At 35.4% G+C, this 19,475-nt stretch overlaps 3 protein-coding genes across 10 annotated transcripts; all 3 read left to right on the top strand.

Moving 5' to 3' along the window:
• The first annotated feature begins 2,787 nt into the window (after positions 1–2,787).
• Positions 2,788–5,334, top strand: LOC141666683 (ABSCISIC ACID-INSENSITIVE 5-like protein 7). Of its 8 annotated transcripts, none has more exons than XM_074472826.1 (5): positions 2,788–3,046; positions 3,207–4,077; positions 4,558–4,629; positions 4,746–4,829; positions 4,906–5,334. In XM_074472826.1, exons 2-5 carry the CDS (start codon positions 3,241–3,243, stop codon positions 4,984–4,986), a joined length of 1,074 nt encoding a protein of 357 aa, XP_074328927.1. In that variant the 5' UTR covers positions 2,788–3,046; positions 3,207–3,240; the 3' UTR covers positions 4,987–5,334. The 8 variants fall into 8 exon arrangements, with proteins under 8 accessions (XP_074328927.1, XP_074328926.1, XP_074328925.1 ...); XM_074472825.1 differs by having other exon boundaries at positions 2,788–3,094; XM_074472824.1 differs by having other exon boundaries at positions 2,792–2,979.
• Positions 5,335–13,218: 7,884 nt separating this feature from the next.
• LOC141665126 (uncharacterized) lies at positions 13,219–15,584 on the top strand. Its single transcript, XM_074471111.1, has 6 exons — positions 13,219–13,429; positions 13,539–13,791; positions 13,934–14,079; positions 14,198–14,719; positions 14,819–14,965; positions 15,271–15,584. Exons 1-6 carry the CDS (start codon positions 13,219–13,221, stop codon positions 15,582–15,584), a joined length of 1,593 nt encoding a protein of 530 aa, XP_074327212.1.
• Positions 15,585–15,781: 197 nt separating this feature from the next.
• LOC141665124 (uncharacterized) lies at positions 15,782–16,276 on the top strand. Its single transcript, XM_074471110.1, has one exon. The coding sequence runs from the start codon at positions 15,782–15,784 to the stop codon at positions 16,274–16,276; it is 495 nt and encodes a 164-aa protein (XP_074327211.1).
• The last annotated feature ends 3,199 nt before the right edge of the window (positions 16,277–19,475 follow it).

Here is a 19,475-nt window from a genome sequence, read left to right as displayed (position 1 = left end):
AAATAATATTTAAATTTTATGAATTCATATTTTAAATATAATATTTACATAAGTTAAATACAAAATAGTTTCAAATTTTAAGTTTCACTAGACTTGACCACAATTGATTCTTTATGACATATTGATTTAAAACTCTACCAGTAAAAATTTCATATTTAAATATTTTAATTTATTTATTAGTATTTCTATTTTATTCAAATATTACAAGAACGTGAAGCGAAACATAGACGAAATGAAGGTAAATGAAATGAAATGAAGCGAATCTTTGATGGTTTGGGTTTTGGTTTGGCATTACGTGCACGAAACACGAAAGTACGTGACATGCAAATATACGAAATGAACGAATTATTAGGTCTAATTTCAGCAATAAACCATATTATGTGTTTGATACTGCAATATCCTGTAATTTTTAGAATTTGATTAATACTAGAATAGTAGAAAAAGGTATTAAATTAGATTATGACTAGGATATAAAATTGGGTTAGATTAATGGGCCTAAAATTTGGATCAAATTTTAATACGGATAACCTGGTGGTTAAGAAACAGGATTTTATATCGTTATAAATACACCATATTCGTCTTATTCGTTTTAATTATTAAAATTCGTAGGTCTTTTTCTCTCATAAATCAGCAGTCTTATAAAATTCATAATTAATTCATCATAAGTAAGAATTCGTTGATTATGAAATTTTCGGAAAGGTTTTTGCGTTCTCTACAACTTTCGTGTTTCATGTTTCTCAAGAAAACGTCGTTTAGAGGGTTAAAAATGCAATATTCTGATCTGACCACGTTCTGATGTAAGTACTTTTTGACTTACTTTTATTTTCGGAAAAGTTTTGATACTCTGATTTCCAAATTTCGTATAAGATATAAGAATTCTGTTTTGAACTGTATAAGAAATAAGATACGAGAATCTTTTGAAATCCAGTCTCTACATTTTTGAACCCGTTCGTAATTTACGCTATAGTGAACTAGTCTTAGATACCTTTAGTAGGCGCACAAGTGTGCAACTTTAGATACCTATTAAGGGCGCGTAATTATTGAACTTTAGATGTCAACCACTGGCAAATTGTGGTATAAAGAATAAGAATATAAATTAGATGCCGACTACTGGCAAGTGTGGTCGTAGATCAAGACTGTGGTATTTATAAAAAATATTGTTTCGTTTCGTTTTACTCTGTTCTAATCTGTTATAAAATCTTCTTTGTTCTGTTTTAAATTTGGAATTTTAAAATATAAAACTTTGGGTTGGATTTATTTTAGAAAATATTTTACAAAGTTATTATTGTTTTGAGAAAAAACGTTTTATTAAAACACCCATTATTTTTCAGTTAAATAGTTAGTCAATTTGTTCTTGCTGGGCTGTATAGTTCATTACTTATAATTTCAGGTTCGGTGTGAGATTCGATTTGGATAGCACTGGAGTTCGTGGACCTAAGTTTTGGAATAAATTGACTCGTAATAGTACCTTTATAATAGAATTTTGGATTAATCATTGTATTTTTGCCTTAGTTTCGATTTTAGATTTAATAGTCCGAAAATACGGGTTGTTACAAATACAGTGATACGAAAGTACAGAACACGAAACAATTGTCCTGTATACAAACTATAAAGGAATTTTGTTTATATCTGAAATTCGAGAGACTTCTACTAATCTTTGCATGAAAGCGAACGCACCTCACTTTAACACTATTGTTTTCAATATACAATCCATGTATATCGACTAAACGTCATTGAGGCGGTTTCACTCATTTATGTCATGCTATCTCTAAAGTATATAATAAATATCTATCGCCTAAAATAGTATATGATATTTATGAATTGGTGGTATAGCCGTCCACGGTTGTACAATTGCTGCAGTAATTTTTGACCATTCCTGCTAACCATTTCATCTATAGTAAAACCTTCATAAAATTAAAAATCTCTATAAAATAATGATTTTCTCCAGTCCCGACTTGAACCCGTTCAAAAAACAATTTCGATAAAATAATAAGTTATAATTTTTAGAAACTCAGGATGACATAATTCTATTTAATTTATAAAATTTAAATATAAGTTTTTAATATTAAAATCAATCTTTAAATTAATTAATATTAATTTACAATTAAGTAATACCTCTCTAAATTAAAATATTTCTAAATTAATAAATTCCTCGGTCCCAACTCTATTAATTTATAGAGGTTTTAGTTTATATAATCAACATTCGACTCTGATTTGTCTAGCAAATAATTAACTTGGACGGTTCTTTGCAAAATCGGAGGTTTGGTTTTCTCTCTCCACAATTATTTTCATTATAATCCTTCAATTCAAATTTGAAATTTCAGTCATTCACATTGAAAGCCTCCCTACTGAAAATCAAAGTTTTAGCATGATCCGTACTAGCAACATAAAATTTTAATTCACAAATTAGTAGGGGTGAGAAAAAAACTGTAAAAAAATCAAAACCGATAAACGGTTAACCGGACCGAAAAAAATCGTTACAGGCAATTCGATCGGTTAAAAACCCGAAAAAAACAATTTAGTGGATTTTCTTATTTGGCGAAAAATATTATGCATACGAAAGTACACATACGAAATGATTATCATTCCTACAAACCACAAAGGAATTTTGTTTATATCTAACTTCGGTAAACCTCTGCTTACCTTTGCAAAAAAGCAAACAAGCCTCGTCACTTTCCACGCTTTATTTCAGTTCTTTATACAAGTCATGTTTATCAACCGAACGTCAACGTTTATTAACCGAACGTCAACGCGGCAGTTTCACTTTATCTATGCCGATGCTATCTCTAAAGCATATAATAAATAAGTATAGCCTCAGATGGTATAAAATATTTATGAAGCAAACGGTTTAGCCGTCCACGGTTGAACTCCAACATTAATTTTTTGCATTTTATAGTGATCATCTCATCTCTTTTAATCCGCATTCAACTTTAATCAGTCTTGCAAATTAACTTGGTCATTCTTTTTGCAAATTCAGAGGTTTGGTTTGCTCTCTCCCCAACCTAGTAGTTATTTTTATTATAATCCTTGAATTCCAATTTGAAATGTAAGACACTCACAATGGAAGCCTCCCCACTACTGTACATAATCCATGGTTGATTAGTGGTCTTTGTATTTTCAGTGCATCTGAATTTGCTTATGCTAGTTGTACATATCTATTATTCTTAAAGTAATTGCTCGGTTTTACTTTCCTTGTGACGCTGCAGATACAGGTTACGTTCTGATGATCTCTCTCCCAGAATGGTGAGGACAGACAACTCAGACTTTCTATCGCGAGGAGAAATTGACTCATCTGTTCATTCAACAAACCCACAACATCCTGACAGCCATGTCCTCCCATCACTAGATCGCCAAAGGTCAATCTTGTCCCTCCTTGATGTGTTTCAACACACATTCTCTGATGACATTGGAATCTCTGGATCAATGAACATAGATGAACTCCTTAACAACGTTTGGACAGAAGAAGAAATTCAAGCTTTTGAACAAACACTTCTCCCCAGCCCCGATATTGCCCTCGGCGCTGCTGCCCCCATGGGAGCAGCCACAGTCCCCACTGCTGCAGCCACAGCCAATATTAATCCACAGTTCATCCCTTCAAACGAAGAGATGAACCTCGAGGATTTTCTTATCATGGCTGGTGTGGTGCGGGCACCTGATTATTCTTCTCCTCTGCAGCAGTCATGTGTGTCATACCAGAACAACAATAATACAACAGTTGGATCTGGGACACCTGGTTGTATGGTCAGGCCTGTCATTGCTTCAGGAGGGGGTAGAAATGTGCCTGCTTATCAGACACTGCTGGAAAAAAGCGACAAAGATGCAGCATCAGCTGCAATTGCAAGAAAACATAGTGGATACCAACCACGTGAAGGTGGATTTAGGCAGGGGTCAGCCGATACTCCAGTTTCCTCTGACAGTATCGGGGGAAACAATTCCGACAGTGTGAATAATCTTGATATAAATGTCAATTTAGCCGACAAGTCCTGTCATCCGGCATCCAAAGAGGTGTCGAGAAAGCAGCAGCGTCGCGTGTTCAAAAACAGAGAATCTGCCGCCAGGTCAAGGGCTAGGAGAGAGGTACGCTCTGTTTTCACTGAAATAAATTTACCGTAAAGAATAACATAGAAGATGCAAAGTAATGGAAAACTGATAAAAATAACGGATTTTTAAAAAAAAAATTAACCAAAATAACCATTCTGAAAAAATGGCCAATTTTAACCGATTGAATACTCCACCGTCAGTTGGGTATCCCAAATTGTATAAGATACTCCACTGGTAATTGGCTATCATATATGGAATACTCAGGTGGGTATCCCATCGGCTAAAGTTGGTCAATTTTTCACAAAATGGTCATTTTTGTTAATTTAATATAGAAATAGTCTAAACTTGTCCTTCACCCGAAATAATGCTTTGTGAAGGGGTTGTAAAAAAATTGGTTTTTCTCTATTTAAGTATTATGTTTCCCAATTTAAATATTTTAGATTTAAACCATGGTCTGGAAAAGGTCTAGACCAAGTCTGTTTCTAAAGTTATTTTACATAATTTCTGGTTGGCTAGGCATATACTCGTGATTTAGAAGCCCAACTGCACGCGCTAAAAGCAGAGAAGGCACGCCTGCAACAAAAAATGGTATGGAAGACCGTGGCTACAACTTTGTTTCTTCAAAACTAATCTGTATGTTTATCTATAGTTCTCTTGTTGACTAATGCCGAATAGATTAATATGTTTTATGCATTTGTAAACAGCAAGAGATGAAGAGGATGAAGCAGCAAGTATGTTGGGCACACACTAATCACTTCATAGAACAAATTGCAATACACAGATACATCGTAATTTTGCATTCAATGGAAATGTATACCTTCACATTTTCATGAATCAATTTCACATTTGCAGAACTTCGTGCAGGAAATGGACGAGGTCATGAAAGCTAGCAAGGGAAAAGACAGAAAGAAGGGGCTCAAAAGGAGCTGGAGCTCGTTGTACTGAACCAAGACCGAAGCCGATATTCCCCTAATAAAATCTGTTCTGCTGCTGTGGACTCATGTTCTAGTGCAATGTCGTATTTCGCTCATCGTATTGCTGTGCTTCGATTTGTGGTTCTCCGTAAACTGAGAAAGCATGTAGACTGTAGTTATCTTTCAATTTGGTGCTCGTTAGGATGTGTTTTTCTAGTGCATTTCTGTTTTGAAATTAATATGACAATAAGGTAAATTGTGTTGGTGTGACATGTCTCTTTTAGAGGATTGTAAAATAAATAAATGTCAAGCAATGTGTTACTATTGCGTGGATAAAATAAACAAATGTTAAGTAAAAAAGGTGTACTTTTTTTGAGTATATGCTGTTATTGTCATATAATTTATATTTAATTTCACTTTGTATCCCTTAGTTTAACTTAATGCAGGTTAAGAATTTTAATTCTATGCAAAATGCATCTCTTAGATTTCTATACTTTTACAATAACCACCCGTTAGTCAACTTTCTGTCAATTTTGACTGTTAAGTAACGGTTGACTAGGGGTAAAACGGAGATAATACATATAAAATTTTAAATAAAATAATAATAAATAGGAAATATTAGAAAAAAATATAATGATTTAAAAAAAAAATTGAATCAAGTTGTTAAATCGATTTTAGCACTTTTTAAAAATTAATAATAGTTTTTTAGTCTTTCTATCTAATTATTTCATCTTTAACATATTAAAGTTAAATCATATTTTGATATATTTATAATTATTACGCACGTTGTAATAATTTGTATATATATACTCACATTATAAAAAAATAAACTATAATTTTTATTTTTAATTTTACATTTATTTTGAATTTTTAATATATTTTTTTACGTAATATCTCCATTTTACCCATAGCCAACCATCAACGATCAAAATTAACGAAAAATCGGGCTGAGGGTTAGTCATTGTAAGGATATGAAAATCTAAGGGATGCATATTGCATATAATTAAAGTTCTTGACCGAATCCGGATTATGCTGAAACCGAAGGAATGCAAAGTGATATTAACTCTACAATTTAAGGTTGTTATAGTTTATTATATGTAAAAAAGTATGACCCGCTTATTTGAAATATCACATTGTGTGCTGTGATTTGCTAGATCAATTTGTACAAAAAATGTTTTATTATATGTAAAATGTTATCTCTAATGTATTTAATCAATAACTGTTGACTAACATAGTATACAATATTTATGAAGTAAATTGTTTAACTGTTCACACTTGTATAATTATCGCCGTAGTTTTTGACTTTTTGTAATGATCGTTTCATTTATATAAATTTGCATTAGACTTTGATCAATCTGGCACCACTTCTTTGCAAAATGGTTTGGTTTGCTCTCTAGGTCATTTACATTGTAAGCCTCCCCACCAAGGTACCGTTTAAACCGGGGGTTTCGATTATAATAAGGGTTATAGATTTAATTAATACTTTGTTCTTCAAAACAAGTGTTGCTTTAATTACTGTTGACTAACATCTATATATCTTAATGACTACTCCCTAATTTACCCATGGGTAAATAAATTTACCCATGACCCAAATCCTATATATTTTGCCATATCCATGGACTATCCAATTAGCTTCAATTGACCCAACTTAATTACTAATTACCTATTTTTGAATTTCAAAATCAGCCTATCTATGGAAAATAATTTCAAAAAAAAATAAAGCATGCATGATTTGCTCATTCTGTTACATCACTCATTCACTCTTCCTCCATACTCTCTCTTTCTCTCTCACTCTTTCACTCTTCCTCCATAATCACTAATGGTAGGATCACTAATGTTACATCACTCTTTCACTCTTTCACAAAGGAGGCTTTAAAAGTCCCAGACCTTGATGATAAGGTAGTCATGATAGCACTGCAACAAGGAACTAGGGATAAGTTTTTCAAGATGTCCTTAGCCAAACGCCCCCCTGAAAGCATGTTGCAGCTCGATGATAGGGCAGGGAAGTACATCAAGGTGGAAGAGAACATGAGGAAGACTGTAGTGAGTAATGAGCCCACTGGAGGCAAGAAGCGGAAAACTGATCTGGAGTATATCGCTAAGGACAAGTATCCTAGAACCGAGCAAAACCCTGATTCAGCCCCCAAGAAGGGAGGACCTGGGCAAAAGTTCACTGAATACGCTAAGTTGAATGCTCCTAGAAGCCAGATCTGGATGGAAATCGAGAAAGATCGAGATATTCGTTGGCCTAAGCCTTTGAAGGCTGCTCCTGCCAAGCTAGATAAGAGCAAGTATTGCAGATTTCATAAAGATGTCGGTCATGACACCGATGAGTCTAGACAACTGAACGATGAAATTGAGTTCCTCATTTGAAAAGGAAGATTGAACAAATACACTGGAGATGGAGGGGATAGGAATAACAATGGAAGAAAGAACTTTGAAGATCGTAGGAGGGACCAAGACGATCAGGGGCGAAATCCCCAGCCTAGGGGACCAGTGATAAATACAATCTTCAGAGGACCACAACCCCGAGGGCCTGTGATAAACACAATCTTTGGAGGACCAACTGCTGCTGGGTTATCCAAGAATTCCAGGAAAGCGTATGCCCGAGAAGTTATGCATATTATTGGGGAAGCCCCGAAGAGGGCCAGGACAGGCGTAACAATGTCTTTTGATGATTCTGATCTAGAGGGTGTGAAATTTCCCCATGACGACCCGTTGGTTATAACCCCGATAATAGGGAACAGCCCAGTGAGAAGGGTCCTTGTGGATAATGGTGCTTCAGTAGATATCTTGCTCCATGACACCTTTTTGAGGATGTGATATAACGACTCGCAATTGACCCCAACCGACATGCCAATATATGGGTTTGCGGGAGTGGAGTGCCCCATAGAAGGGATAATCAAGTTGCCAACAACCATAGGACAGGAACCAAGGAAAGCAACTCAGATGTTGGACTTCGTGGTGGTGAAGGCTAGTTCGACTTACAACGCTATTATGGGAAGAACAGGGATACACGCCTTCAAGGCAGTCCCTTCTTCCTACCATTCAGTTATGAAGTGTCCTACCCAGGATGGGATCAGAGAAGAGAGAGGAGACCAAAAAATGGCTAGAAGCTGTTATGTGGCCTCTTTGAGGGTAGATGGAGTTGGGGGGCAGGTTCTTCCTATTGAAGATCTGGATATCTGAGAGAATGATAAGAAAAGAGGAAAGTCAGCAGAAGACTTGGTTTCAATTCCTTTAGCCCCTGAAAATCCTGAGAAGGTGACTTTTATTGGAGCAACGCTCGAGGAACCCATGAGAGGGAAGTTGGTGAAATTTTTGCAAGAAAATAGTGACATATTTGCATGGTCAGCAGCAAATATGATTAATTAAATATGATTAATTAATTAATCATATTTATTCTAAACCGTGAGGGATACTTCTCAGCATATCGCGACTATCCGGATAATACGAATTCACTGCTTAGAATACCAAGAACCTATTCAGTGAGTAGTCACCGTACAATTAATTCCTTCTACCCTGCACTGTCACGATTAAATACAAGGCATGAAACTTGTGTCAAGCCTATCTTATTTAATCACTTGCTTTCCCATTCACTATGCTTAGTTCTATTAAATGTAAATTAGAAACTCCTTTCTAATTTCATTCACTCTGGCCAGAGATTCCTGAACTAACATTAGTGGATCAGCATTGAACATTCTCTTCCTACACTGGAAGGGGTAGATCCTTTATTGATCATACACTATCTTCGTATACAAATTCCTATACCCAGTAGAGCCCTTATAATTGTCCCTTGAGACTAAGAACCAAACCAAAGCATAGTTCAGTGTACACAAGATGACTATGATGACCTCAAGTCTAAGGATACTTGTACAACTATCACTATGTGAACAACTGCTGACACGTGAGTGAACTCCGTCAGTTGTTCAGCTGTGTGAGTCATGTTCAGTGAACTTATTCTATAATAAGCACCTACATACTAGCTATAGTGTCACCACACAAATGTCTATGAGAACAGACATCCTTCATAATGAAGCAAGCATAGTATGTACCGATCTTTGCGGATTATTAATTACCAGTTAGTAATCCTACGACCAGGAACTATTTAAGTTTAGAGTTATCATCTTTTAGGTCTCATTATTTTGATCTCATCACAATCCATAAAAAGTTTTACTCTAAACTGTGGTATATCTTATTTAAACATTTAAATAGATAGAGCCCGCAATATAAACAAAATAAGTCTTTTATTAATATCAATGAAATCAATACAGATTACATAAAAGTTATTCCTAAATCTTCATACATGATTGGACTTAGGATATATCTCTTTCATTACGAAGATAACAGAACAAATCTCATGCCTTTATCTTACTCAGATAATTTTATAAAAATGTGCGAAGGTTAAATAAACCTTATTTAAATCAAATAATTCAATTAAATCCATAAAAATGTCAACAGATCACGTAATCATGCATACAGACAAGCAAGCACACATACGAACACATCACAACTCATGTCTGATCATAAAATTTGTCCTTCATTAATTTTATTCCTTTCTACGCGTACCGGGTCACGTTTACTGACGTAGTTTGAATCTAAAAGTTATTATGCAGACGTTAATAAGGCTATCTTTATTCTTTTCTTCAATTAAACCCGGATCTGATCCAATAAATATGTGTGAAAATGCATTTTCAGATAGTAGCAAGGAGAATCAGAATCCACTAATTTTGTCAGGTTAAGCATCTCTCAGCCGATCAACTATTGAACATGGCCAAAGCCAGACATTCTAAAAATTCTGATGTATAGTTAATGTTGTTTATTTGTGATTGTTACAGGTACCAAACCGCAGCCGTTCAATCAGTCTTTGAGGACTAATAATGCATAATATCTTAGTCGTAATCCTCTAAAAATAATTAACGGTAACTTGAATTGTAGGACAGTCATGTATGTAGATAGGCCTGGTATTTTAAGTTAATATTGTATTCCCCTTTCATGGATGCAGGTAATTCTGTAAAGCTGTCTCCTTTGACTGAATTATCAAAGAATATCGAATTTAGTCAGAATTTACAGTCTGCAGGTTCGGCCACTTTGAATGGTTTTTGTTTGCTTCTTAATGTAATACTAATGTTGTGTTTACACAATACCATGATCAACATTTGGTGGAATTGAAAATAAGTTTTTCTCTATTCTTTGCTTTAGTTAAACTCGGATCTTATCGAATAATTTTGATTGGACATGCATTGTCAGATAGTCGCAAGGATAATCAGAGTCCAATAATTCCGTCAAGTATATCATCTATCAGCCGATCAAGTATTGAACATAGTCAAGGTATGTCGTATACTGCGGTCCACTTTGACATGTTTTTGTTTTCTTTTTAATGTAATACTCATGTTGTGTTTACACAATACCATGTTCAGCATTCAGTGGAATTGAAAATAGGTATCTTAGACACACAGAGCTGCAAGATATTAACGTAGAATTATGTAAGCAACAAATCTCCGAAGATTTTCCATTGTGTTTGGAAGATTTAGGCAAGCAGACTCTGCGCACTCTTGACACGACAAAGGCTGGTAAATTCCCAAGTTTACATTTATAGCTACAATATTCCTAATTTTAATATACCTTTTGATTATGCAGTTTCAGTTGTCGGTAATTACTAATCTAGTGATAAGGATAGATTAGCCACCGGACAGATGTTAATGTCAACACTCCATGAAGTTCAGGTTGACATTAATTTCCAATCCAGTTTTGAGAAACTAGGTACTGACGGATGTTGCCTCAATACTAAACCAAATGCAAAACCAAACCTGAAACAACCTGGTAAACAATAATAAGTGTGGTCAGTTATTTTTTTTTTACTAAAGAATCCTGTTTGATAATATAAATATCTTTACTGGAAATTGCAGGAAAAAAAACCAAATGAGGGTGCGTCGAAAGAACTACAGTTTTAAGGAACACAAAATATTCCTGAGTACACTGACGGATGATCCAACTATTAGTGAAAGCATTGTGCACAAGCCTGTGGGAACTGTGTCACCTTCACATGCTTCTCACACATAAGCACATTTTACTTCACTCATAGTTGGAAAACTTTGTGTTTAATTTTATATGATATTGGCTGAATTGGTTATGTTTTTCTCCAGGTAAAAGAAAAAATAGGTTGTGCGGAAAGAGTCCGCGTGACAGAGAATTACTCGATAATTCTCCATACACCCAACCTGGAAACACTTCACGTTCATACTGTTCGCAAATATCAGGTCAAAACATAACCAACGTTATTTTTATTACAGTTGTCCATGGTTGTCTAATTGTTATATTGACAAAATTCAATTTTTAAATTGTTAAATTCATCACACAATTTGATAAATTTTAGGTCAACCATGTAGGTGTATAGATAAATGGAGAAACATGCGCAACTCCTGATACTCCATGCGTTCATAAATTACGACCCATGAGATTTGAAGGTGCGTTTCAAAATCAAAATTGTATATTAGAGATGCTTACTATTTATGGAAATAAAGATAGTAGTAGTTGATCTTATTAACAATGTTGTTATTGTAGCAGGAGAACAACGAAATATTGCAGCTCCAAAAAATACTCAAAGTGCCAAGAGTGCTATCACTTTTGCACTGCCCGCATCCACTATATTTAAACAACCACAAGTAACTTTAGGTTCCAGCAGTGATATCACTGTAAAATAACAATCCAAAAAAACTTATGGTAAAATTAGTCCAGGTTCTTCAACATATGATACATCTTCCGTAAAAAGTTATTATGAGCAAGGAGAAAGTTCAGGTTCTAAGAACTTATTAGGAGAATTTAACAATGTTGAAGATTGTGACAGCAGCGATAGTGATTGTATATCTACCGGTATGAACTTAAATTCAGTTTCATTCTTAATTACTCTGATGTTCCACAGTCATAATAATTTCAAAATTTGTAGGTGATTGTGACGATGTTGATGTACATGATTTAGACAATACTGTTACTAAGTGGAGTGAGTACCTCGATGTCGGTGATCCTGATAGAATTTGTTCAAAGTGTCAGGCCATCATGTGGAATCATGAAAGAAACAATAAAAAAGCGACCAAAAAGCCTCCAACTTTCTCTCTTTATTATAAAACTGGTCAGATAATTCTTGAGAAAGAAAAGCAACCTCCCGAGCCTCTCGATCCACTCCTTACTGGTGGATCCCGTTTTAGGCATTTCAAGGAAAATATTAGAATGTACAACTGTATGTTTGCCATATCTTCCACCGGAGGTCAAATTGATCGTAGTATCAATCGTGGCGGTGCTCCTTACTTTTTCAAGGTAAAAGGTGTAAATTACCACAGTATGGGAAGCTTTGTACCACTTTATGGTGAGAACCCCAAATTCTGTCAACTCTACATATATGATACTGAAGATTAAGTACATAACAGAATAAATGCCGTGGATGAAGAAATTGTTGATTCATTGTTAGAAATGTTGGATAAACATAATTGTTTGGCCAAAGGTTTTCGTATGGCACGTGAAAGAATTAGTCAGAATATAGTTGATGAATTTAGATTGGTTCTAATATATTCGTCTTCTGCATCTGGTCGACCTAACCATATTGGTCCATCGAATGAAGTTGCCGGGTTGATTGTCACTGATGAGTATGCTAAAGGATGCAGGGATACAATAATCCATTCGAGAACCAATGGATTGGAGAGAATTTTTGAAACAGATCCACGGTTTATGCAGCTTCAGTATCCTATTCTTTTTCCTCATGGAGACATCGGATATTACCGTCAAATCCCTTTAAACAGACCAAATCAAAAAAATCAGAAACAACGTCAGAATACCGAAGATGAAGATGTGGATGAAAAGGGGGAGAGAGAGTTCATCACGATGAAAGAATATTACAATTATAAACTCATGATACGGCCTTCAGAAGGTATGTTCAAAATCATGACCTAAATTTGAACACTTATATATGAATTAATTCTACCATTCTAATTTTCTCCCGAAATTGTCTCATGTATATTCAGGCTTGACTCCACATCTGGGAGGTCGTTTATGGCAGTAATATGTTGTTGACGCATTTACTGCGATTGAGCAATATAGACTTGACTGGATTAGAGGTCACCAGACTACAATTCGTTCTGATATGTACCACAACATACGAGATACACTAGATTAGGGTGACAGCAATCCTGAAAATGTCGGCAAGGCAACAATTTTACCAGCCTCCTTCACTAGCAGTAAAAGATACATGAACCAGTATTTCAAGGACGCAATGGCAATTTGTCGAACACTTGGACACCCATCATTGTTCCTTACGATGACCACTAACACAAAATGGCCTGAAATTCAGAGGATGTTAAAATTTCTACCTGGTGTTGATGTTGTTGATGCACCCGACGTCGTTGCAAGGGTATTTAAAATGAAAGTTGACCAACTTCTTGATCAAATAAAAAATAAGAATTGCTTTGGACGTTGTATTGGAGGTATGCTATTTTCAGGATTTCTTCCTCTAACAGATTGCTTATGATTTAAATTTAATATGACATGTATGTAAGGCTTTATTTAATTATTTTCATCAATTTCATATTACAGTAATGCACGTCATAGAGTTTCAAAAGTGTGGATTGCCATATGCTCACATGTTAATATGGTTGCATCCAAACGATCGTCCCAAAACAACTGAACAAATAGATAAAATGGTTTCTGTAGAAATTCCTGATCCAAGTATTGGTCCAGTTGGTTACGAAGCTGTCAAGAATTACATGATCGACGGACCATGTGGCACTGACTGTGTCAATTCTCCGTGTATGGTTAAAGGTCGTTGTATTAAATATTTTCCTAAAAGGTAATTATGAGATCTTTTACATTAAATTAATTTTCCAAAAACTGCTGGAAGAATATAACATTTAATTTTTCACCTTTTAGTAAAACATTCCTTTTAGATTTATTTTAATTAAATTGAAACATCGTTATTTCCTTTTTAACAGGTATAATTCTTACACATACTTTGATGACTGTGGCTTTCCCATCTATAAGAGGAGGAAAACTGGAATTACCGTGAAGAAAAAGGGAATTGACCTGGATAATCGTTATGTTGTCCTCTACAATCGAGATCTTCTAATAAGATTTCAATGTCACACAAATTTGGAGATTTCTAACAGCTCCAGATCATTGAAATATATGTTTAAATATTTTTTAAAAGGACATGATACCGCTACCATGTGTCTGAGGAAAAAAATAAACAAAAAAAGGGTGCACAACCACAATCACTCCTGAGAAACGGCTGCTTGATGAAGTCAAGCAATACTTGGATGGAAGATATGTTTGTGCATCTGAAGCATCATGGGGGATATTTGGTTTTGACATCCATTCCCGGTGGCCTTTCGTTGAACGATTGCCAGTACATGTACCGAATGACAAGCATGTGTCGTTTAAAGGCTCACAAAATCTACAGCAAGTTTTCGACAATGCTGGAACAAAGAAAATCAAATTAGAAGCATGGTTTGATGCAAATAAAACATATGCAGAGGCCCCAAATTTAACCTATTCAGAATTTCCAAGCAAGTTTGCATGGCATCCACAACCTGGTATCTGGAAACAGAGGAAAAGAGGTGATGTCATCGGTAGGCTTGCTGAAGTACATTCATCTAGTGGTGAACTATTATATCTCTGCATGCTCCTGCTCAGGATTAAAGGTGTTGTATGTTTTGATGATTTGAATACAGTCCACGGCCATGTTTATAACTCCTTTCACGAAGCCTGTGCCGCACTAGGTATCCTCTAGGACGACCAGCAATGGCACGAAGCTATAAGTGAAAATTCGCATACATCCATGCCTCCACAATTACGTGCCATGTTTGTCAACATTTTAGTATACAGTCCAGTCTCTCATCCGCGTAGCCTTTGGGAAGCTCATTGGGGATGCATGTCAGATGATATTCTTCTTCTGAGGCGATATCTCACTGGGAATCCAAACATTTGTCTATCAGATATTGAGGTCCAGAATTACCCTCTTACAGGTATGAGCTGTTAATAATGCTTTGTACATATTACATGTTCCATGTTTGGATTAATGTTATCAAGTTTTATTAATTTTATTGCAAAGATAGAGAAATTGTTGAATGATATTGGTAAAAGCCTTAGAAACTTGCCAGATATGTCATATCCCGGAGATGCTTGTTTTTCGATCTCTGAGAATAGACTAATTCTTGAGAAAACATCCTATGATATAGAAGAAATGAAGAGAATCCACACAAGAAATCATAGTCTTCTCAATGATGAACATAAGATAGTCTATGATTCCATTCTTGACAATATCAACCAGAAAAGGGTGGTGTTTTCTTTGTTTACGGAAGTGGAGGATGTGAAAAGACTTTCTTGTGGCAGACACTGTGTTGTCGATTACGATCAGAGCATAAGATTGTGCTTCCTGTTGCCTCATGTGGTATAGCTGCTGTGTTGCTTCCTGGTGGAAGAACCGCACACTCCCGATTTCACATTCCACTCAAGCTTGATGAAAATTGTTCTGCCGGTTTAAGACACGGGACTGATATTTCTGAGCTACTTCAGCGAACTAATTTAATAATTTGGGATGAGGCTCCTATGCAACATCGTCATGCTTTTGAATGCGTTGATTGATCCTTGAGAGATATTATGTCTGCTATTGATAAAAGCAGAGCTAAAAGCCCATTTGGTGGTATAACCATTGTTTTTGGTGGAGATTTTAGGCAGATACTTCCTGTCATTCCAAAAGCGTCAAGGGCTGAAGTTGTCTGCGCTACCCTCAATAAATCCAAGCTTTGGGAATCCTGTGAAGTATTTTTATTGAAGCAAACATGCGGCTTAATGCAGGAAATAGTGATTTGGAGAACAAAACCATTGCGGACTTTAGCAAGTGGCAGCTTTCTGTCGGTGATGGCAAAGAAACCAATATTTCTCCAAGTCCAGACACTGGTGAAATGTTAATAAAGATTCTTGATCAATATATCATTCATACGTCCGGAGATCCAATCCAGAAGCTTTTTGAAGTGACGTACCCAGATTTTATACAAAATATCTCTTCACATGAATACCTCAGATTAAGGGCCATACTCACACCTACCAATATCGTGGTGGATGAGATTAATACAACGATAGTTAAAAAAATTCCTGGCATGGTTTACACTTATCTGAGTGAGGATTCAATTGATGATGCAGGTGATGATGATAATGATTTCAGATCCACTTTTCCAGTTGAGTATCTAAACTCTATCAATATGCCTTGCATTCCTAAGCATGAGTTAAAGTTGAAGGTAGGAGTTGTCGTCATGCTTATGAGAAACTTAAACTAGATCATGGGATTATGCAATGGTACAAGAATGATTTTGAAATCCTGTAGGAAGAACAATATTGAATGTGAGATTTTGTGTGGCTCTCATGTTAGAACGAAACATCTAATACCTAGAATTGAGATGATTCCAAGTGACACGAACTGGCCGTTTGAATTTAAACACGTTCAGTTTCCGATTCAAATATGTTATGCCATGACGATTCACAAAAGACCGGGACAATCACTTGATACGATTGGGCTTTACCTTCCTAAAGCAGCTTTCTCGCACATACACATTTATATTGCTATATCCAGAGTGACACGACCTGAAGGCCTCCATATTCTCATAGATAGTTATGATGGTATTAGCACAGATATCACAAATAATGTAGTTTTTGAGGAAGTATTTTACAATCTTCCAAGTGTAGACAATTGACATGACATATTAAGAACTTCCTGTAACATTTTTCTATATTTCCTTCTTAACTCTGGATTTATTGTGTTTGAAATATCAATGGTGTGAGTTCAACATCAAAGATGTTACACTTTTTTTTACTGCATCCGTCTATGAACATAATACAAACAATAAATCTCCAATTATTTTATCTATTAAAAATATGTATAATCTGTTTGATTAGGAAGATTTTCTTACACTACGCCATAGATGGGCTAATAAGACACTCATTTTACGTCACCTTAGGCTCGTTTTATGTTGCAATAGGCATATTGTAACGCTAAATAACCATTTCATCCGCAAATGTTGCCATTGCTATCTAATGTAATGTTTTGATTATCAACCGTAACACAAATAAAAACATTACCTTAGGGAGATAGAGTAACACTAGATAAATCAAACCTAACGGCAATTCAGTGTTACCTTAGCATTTGAAAAAATCATGTGGGACCCACCTGACTGGATTGCCACGTAGGCAGCCACGTCATATAGAGGGACCCACTGACACGTGGCGAGCAATGCCACGTGGACTGCCACATGGATTGGCTAATCAGTGGGACCACTGCCACGTCATCATATTGGGCCCGCTGCCACATCATCATATGGGGCCCGCTGCCACGTCATCAAGGGGCCCACTACCACGTCATCAAGTGTGGCCCACTGCCACGTCATCAAGTGGGGCCCATTGTAACGTCATCAAGTGGGTCCCACTGCCATGTGGGACCCACATGTGGGCCCACTTTTATTACTGACGTAACAGTAAACAAATCTAATGTAACACTGTATTTTGGCAAAAGAAACACAAATTTAGATTTTGTAACAGTGATAAATATAGCTATTGTAACACTAATAGATAACATTTCAAAATGTAGCTTTGATAAACACATTACTCCCATTAGCAAAATAACAATTCAACCATACCAAAACATATTTCCCCAACAAACTAGTCTTACAGCATTTAGAACACCAACTCCGCCAACATAATAACCACTTCGCCAAAATTATAGTACGATTCACTACATCACTCCACCAAAATCATACTAACAAGAACACCAAACAATCCCCAAATTCCAACTCCAACCAAACCAAATAAACACCATCCACCACCAATTACAGTGAGTACCAAAAGTTATAAACCAACAATTCAAAAGTCTAAATAACATAACTGTCCATACTATTAACTCAAGCTAATGCTTGTAAAGAGAAATATCTAAGAAAAAGTCCGGGCAGTCTTGGAAGTCCCAGCAGTCCCGATAGTCATTGGTGTACCATTTTCATCATCCTCGCTTGAAATATTAGCATCAACTTCTCCAATGTCCAGATTCAAGCCTGGATTAGCTGCTGCGATCTTTTTCAGAATAACTGACAAGTTATCCTGCACTTTCTTGGAAACCTTTTCTTCCAGTTCAGCCTCAAGTTCTCCCCTGATCTTTGCAGTCAAATCTTCCAAATAAGTGTCTGTAGGAGCCGAATCTGATTCCATCGCTTTCTTGTTCTTTCTCTACAAGAAAAATGTTGTTAAATATTAATCAATTTTACCATAGAATTGTTCTACACAACTACACAACTACTAACAAGGTTGGCATTAAGGTGGCCTATACTAATACTTAACAGACTTTTATTTCCGCTAAGTCTCTTATGTTATTTGTTTTACCAAATAAATTAAACCAACAAAACATACTTGGCAAAGCATTTTTTATCTCTTAATTTTAAAGAAATAGACAAATTGAACTACCGTGCAGCATTTAACCTCCATAAAAAAAGTAAAGTCCTTACGTTTCTTTTTTGCGGAGCAGCCGTAGTCTTGTATGTTCGGCCATCTTGTTCATGAGATTCCAAATAAATTTCAGCTTGTGATGGCGAGGCGAGATTAGGACCAGTCTTTTTCTGTTATAGAGCACAAAAGAAAAAGACAAGGTTATCTAGCTCAAAGTTACCACATAACTATTGATTTACTTAAGAAAAATTGCACATCAACTATTTAAAAAATGCCTAAGCACTAACATTCAATCAAAGGATTTATGAACAAACAACTAGGTAGTCATTACTATTCAGTAGACACAATCCAAGTGTGTACAGGAAGTCAATGAAGGCAATATTAATGCAGTTCTGAAATTGAATATCTAAATTCAAGCAAATACCAGCAAAAAATAGACATGCATCTGATTTCTGAAGAATTAAAGCACAAAAATGTTTGATGGCACTTGACATGAACAACTAAATTATTGTGTCTGCGAGCTCTATTTTATTAGTTTTTTCGGGTTGTTCACAATGAATTATTTAAAGTTATATAAATGCGGATTGGTTTGTAATAATATGAATATCATAACTAATCAGATAACTAAATAATTGCTAGTTATAATGATGATATCGACAAGGACAAATACATTATTTAAAAAAAGGGGGGGTTCTAACATGTCCCATTTTAAAATTGGATTTAAGAACATGTCCCCATCTAATTAAATTATAAATTTATACTATAATCAAAATTTAATCCAATTTAACTTAACCATGGGGCCGTAATTATAATATCAAAATAAAAAGGGAAATATTCATAAATGTACTAGTTAATTTAGGAATCATACCAACTTCTCTCCAACTTCTACACTACTGTTGGCACCCTGATTGTGTGGGTCAGTTACCGAAGCGCGAATTACTTTGTTATCATGTGCTAATTCCTGTAAAAAAAATTGCACAATCCAGTTTGAGAATCTTTAAAATCATTAAAATCATATTAAAAAAAAGCATGAAGGCACCTTCACCGACT

This window comes from Apium graveolens, chromosome 6, assembly GCF_009905375.1.
Source record: "Apium graveolens cultivar Ventura chromosome 6, ASM990537v1, whole genome shotgun sequence".
Classification (NCBI taxonomy): Eukaryota; Viridiplantae; Streptophyta; class Magnoliopsida; order Apiales; family Apiaceae; genus Apium; species Apium graveolens.
Note: the sequence above shows the minus strand (reverse complement) of the source record. Positions and strands in the feature narration are given on the sequence as shown.

Coding starts and splice junctions, on each gene's coding strand:
- LOC141666683 (XM_074472826.1), top strand. CDS start 3,241: ATGGTGAGGACAGACAACTCAGACTTTCTATCGCGAGGAGAAATTGAC. Junction 4,630..4,745: donor CACGCCTGCAACAAAAAATG/GTATGGAAGACC, acceptor ATTTGTAAACAG/CAAGAGATGAAGAGGATGAA. Junction 4,830..4,905: donor TTGCAATACACAGATACATC/GTAATTTTGCAT, acceptor AACTTCGTGCAG/GAAATGGACGAGGTCATGAA.
- LOC141665126 (XM_074471111.1), top strand. CDS start 13,219: ATGGCAATTTGTCGAACACTTGGACACCCATCATTGTTCCTTACGATG. Junction 13,792..13,933: donor ATTAAATATTTTCCTAAAAG/GTAATTATGAGA, acceptor CCTTTTTAACAG/GTATAATTCTTACACATACT. Junction 14,080..14,197: donor TCTTCTAATAAGATTTCAAT/GTCACACAAATT, acceptor AAACAAAAAAAG/GGTGCACAACCACAATCACT.
- LOC141665124 (XM_074471110.1), top strand. CDS start 15,782: ATGCGGCTTAATGCAGGAAATAGTGATTTGGAGAACAAAACCATTGCG.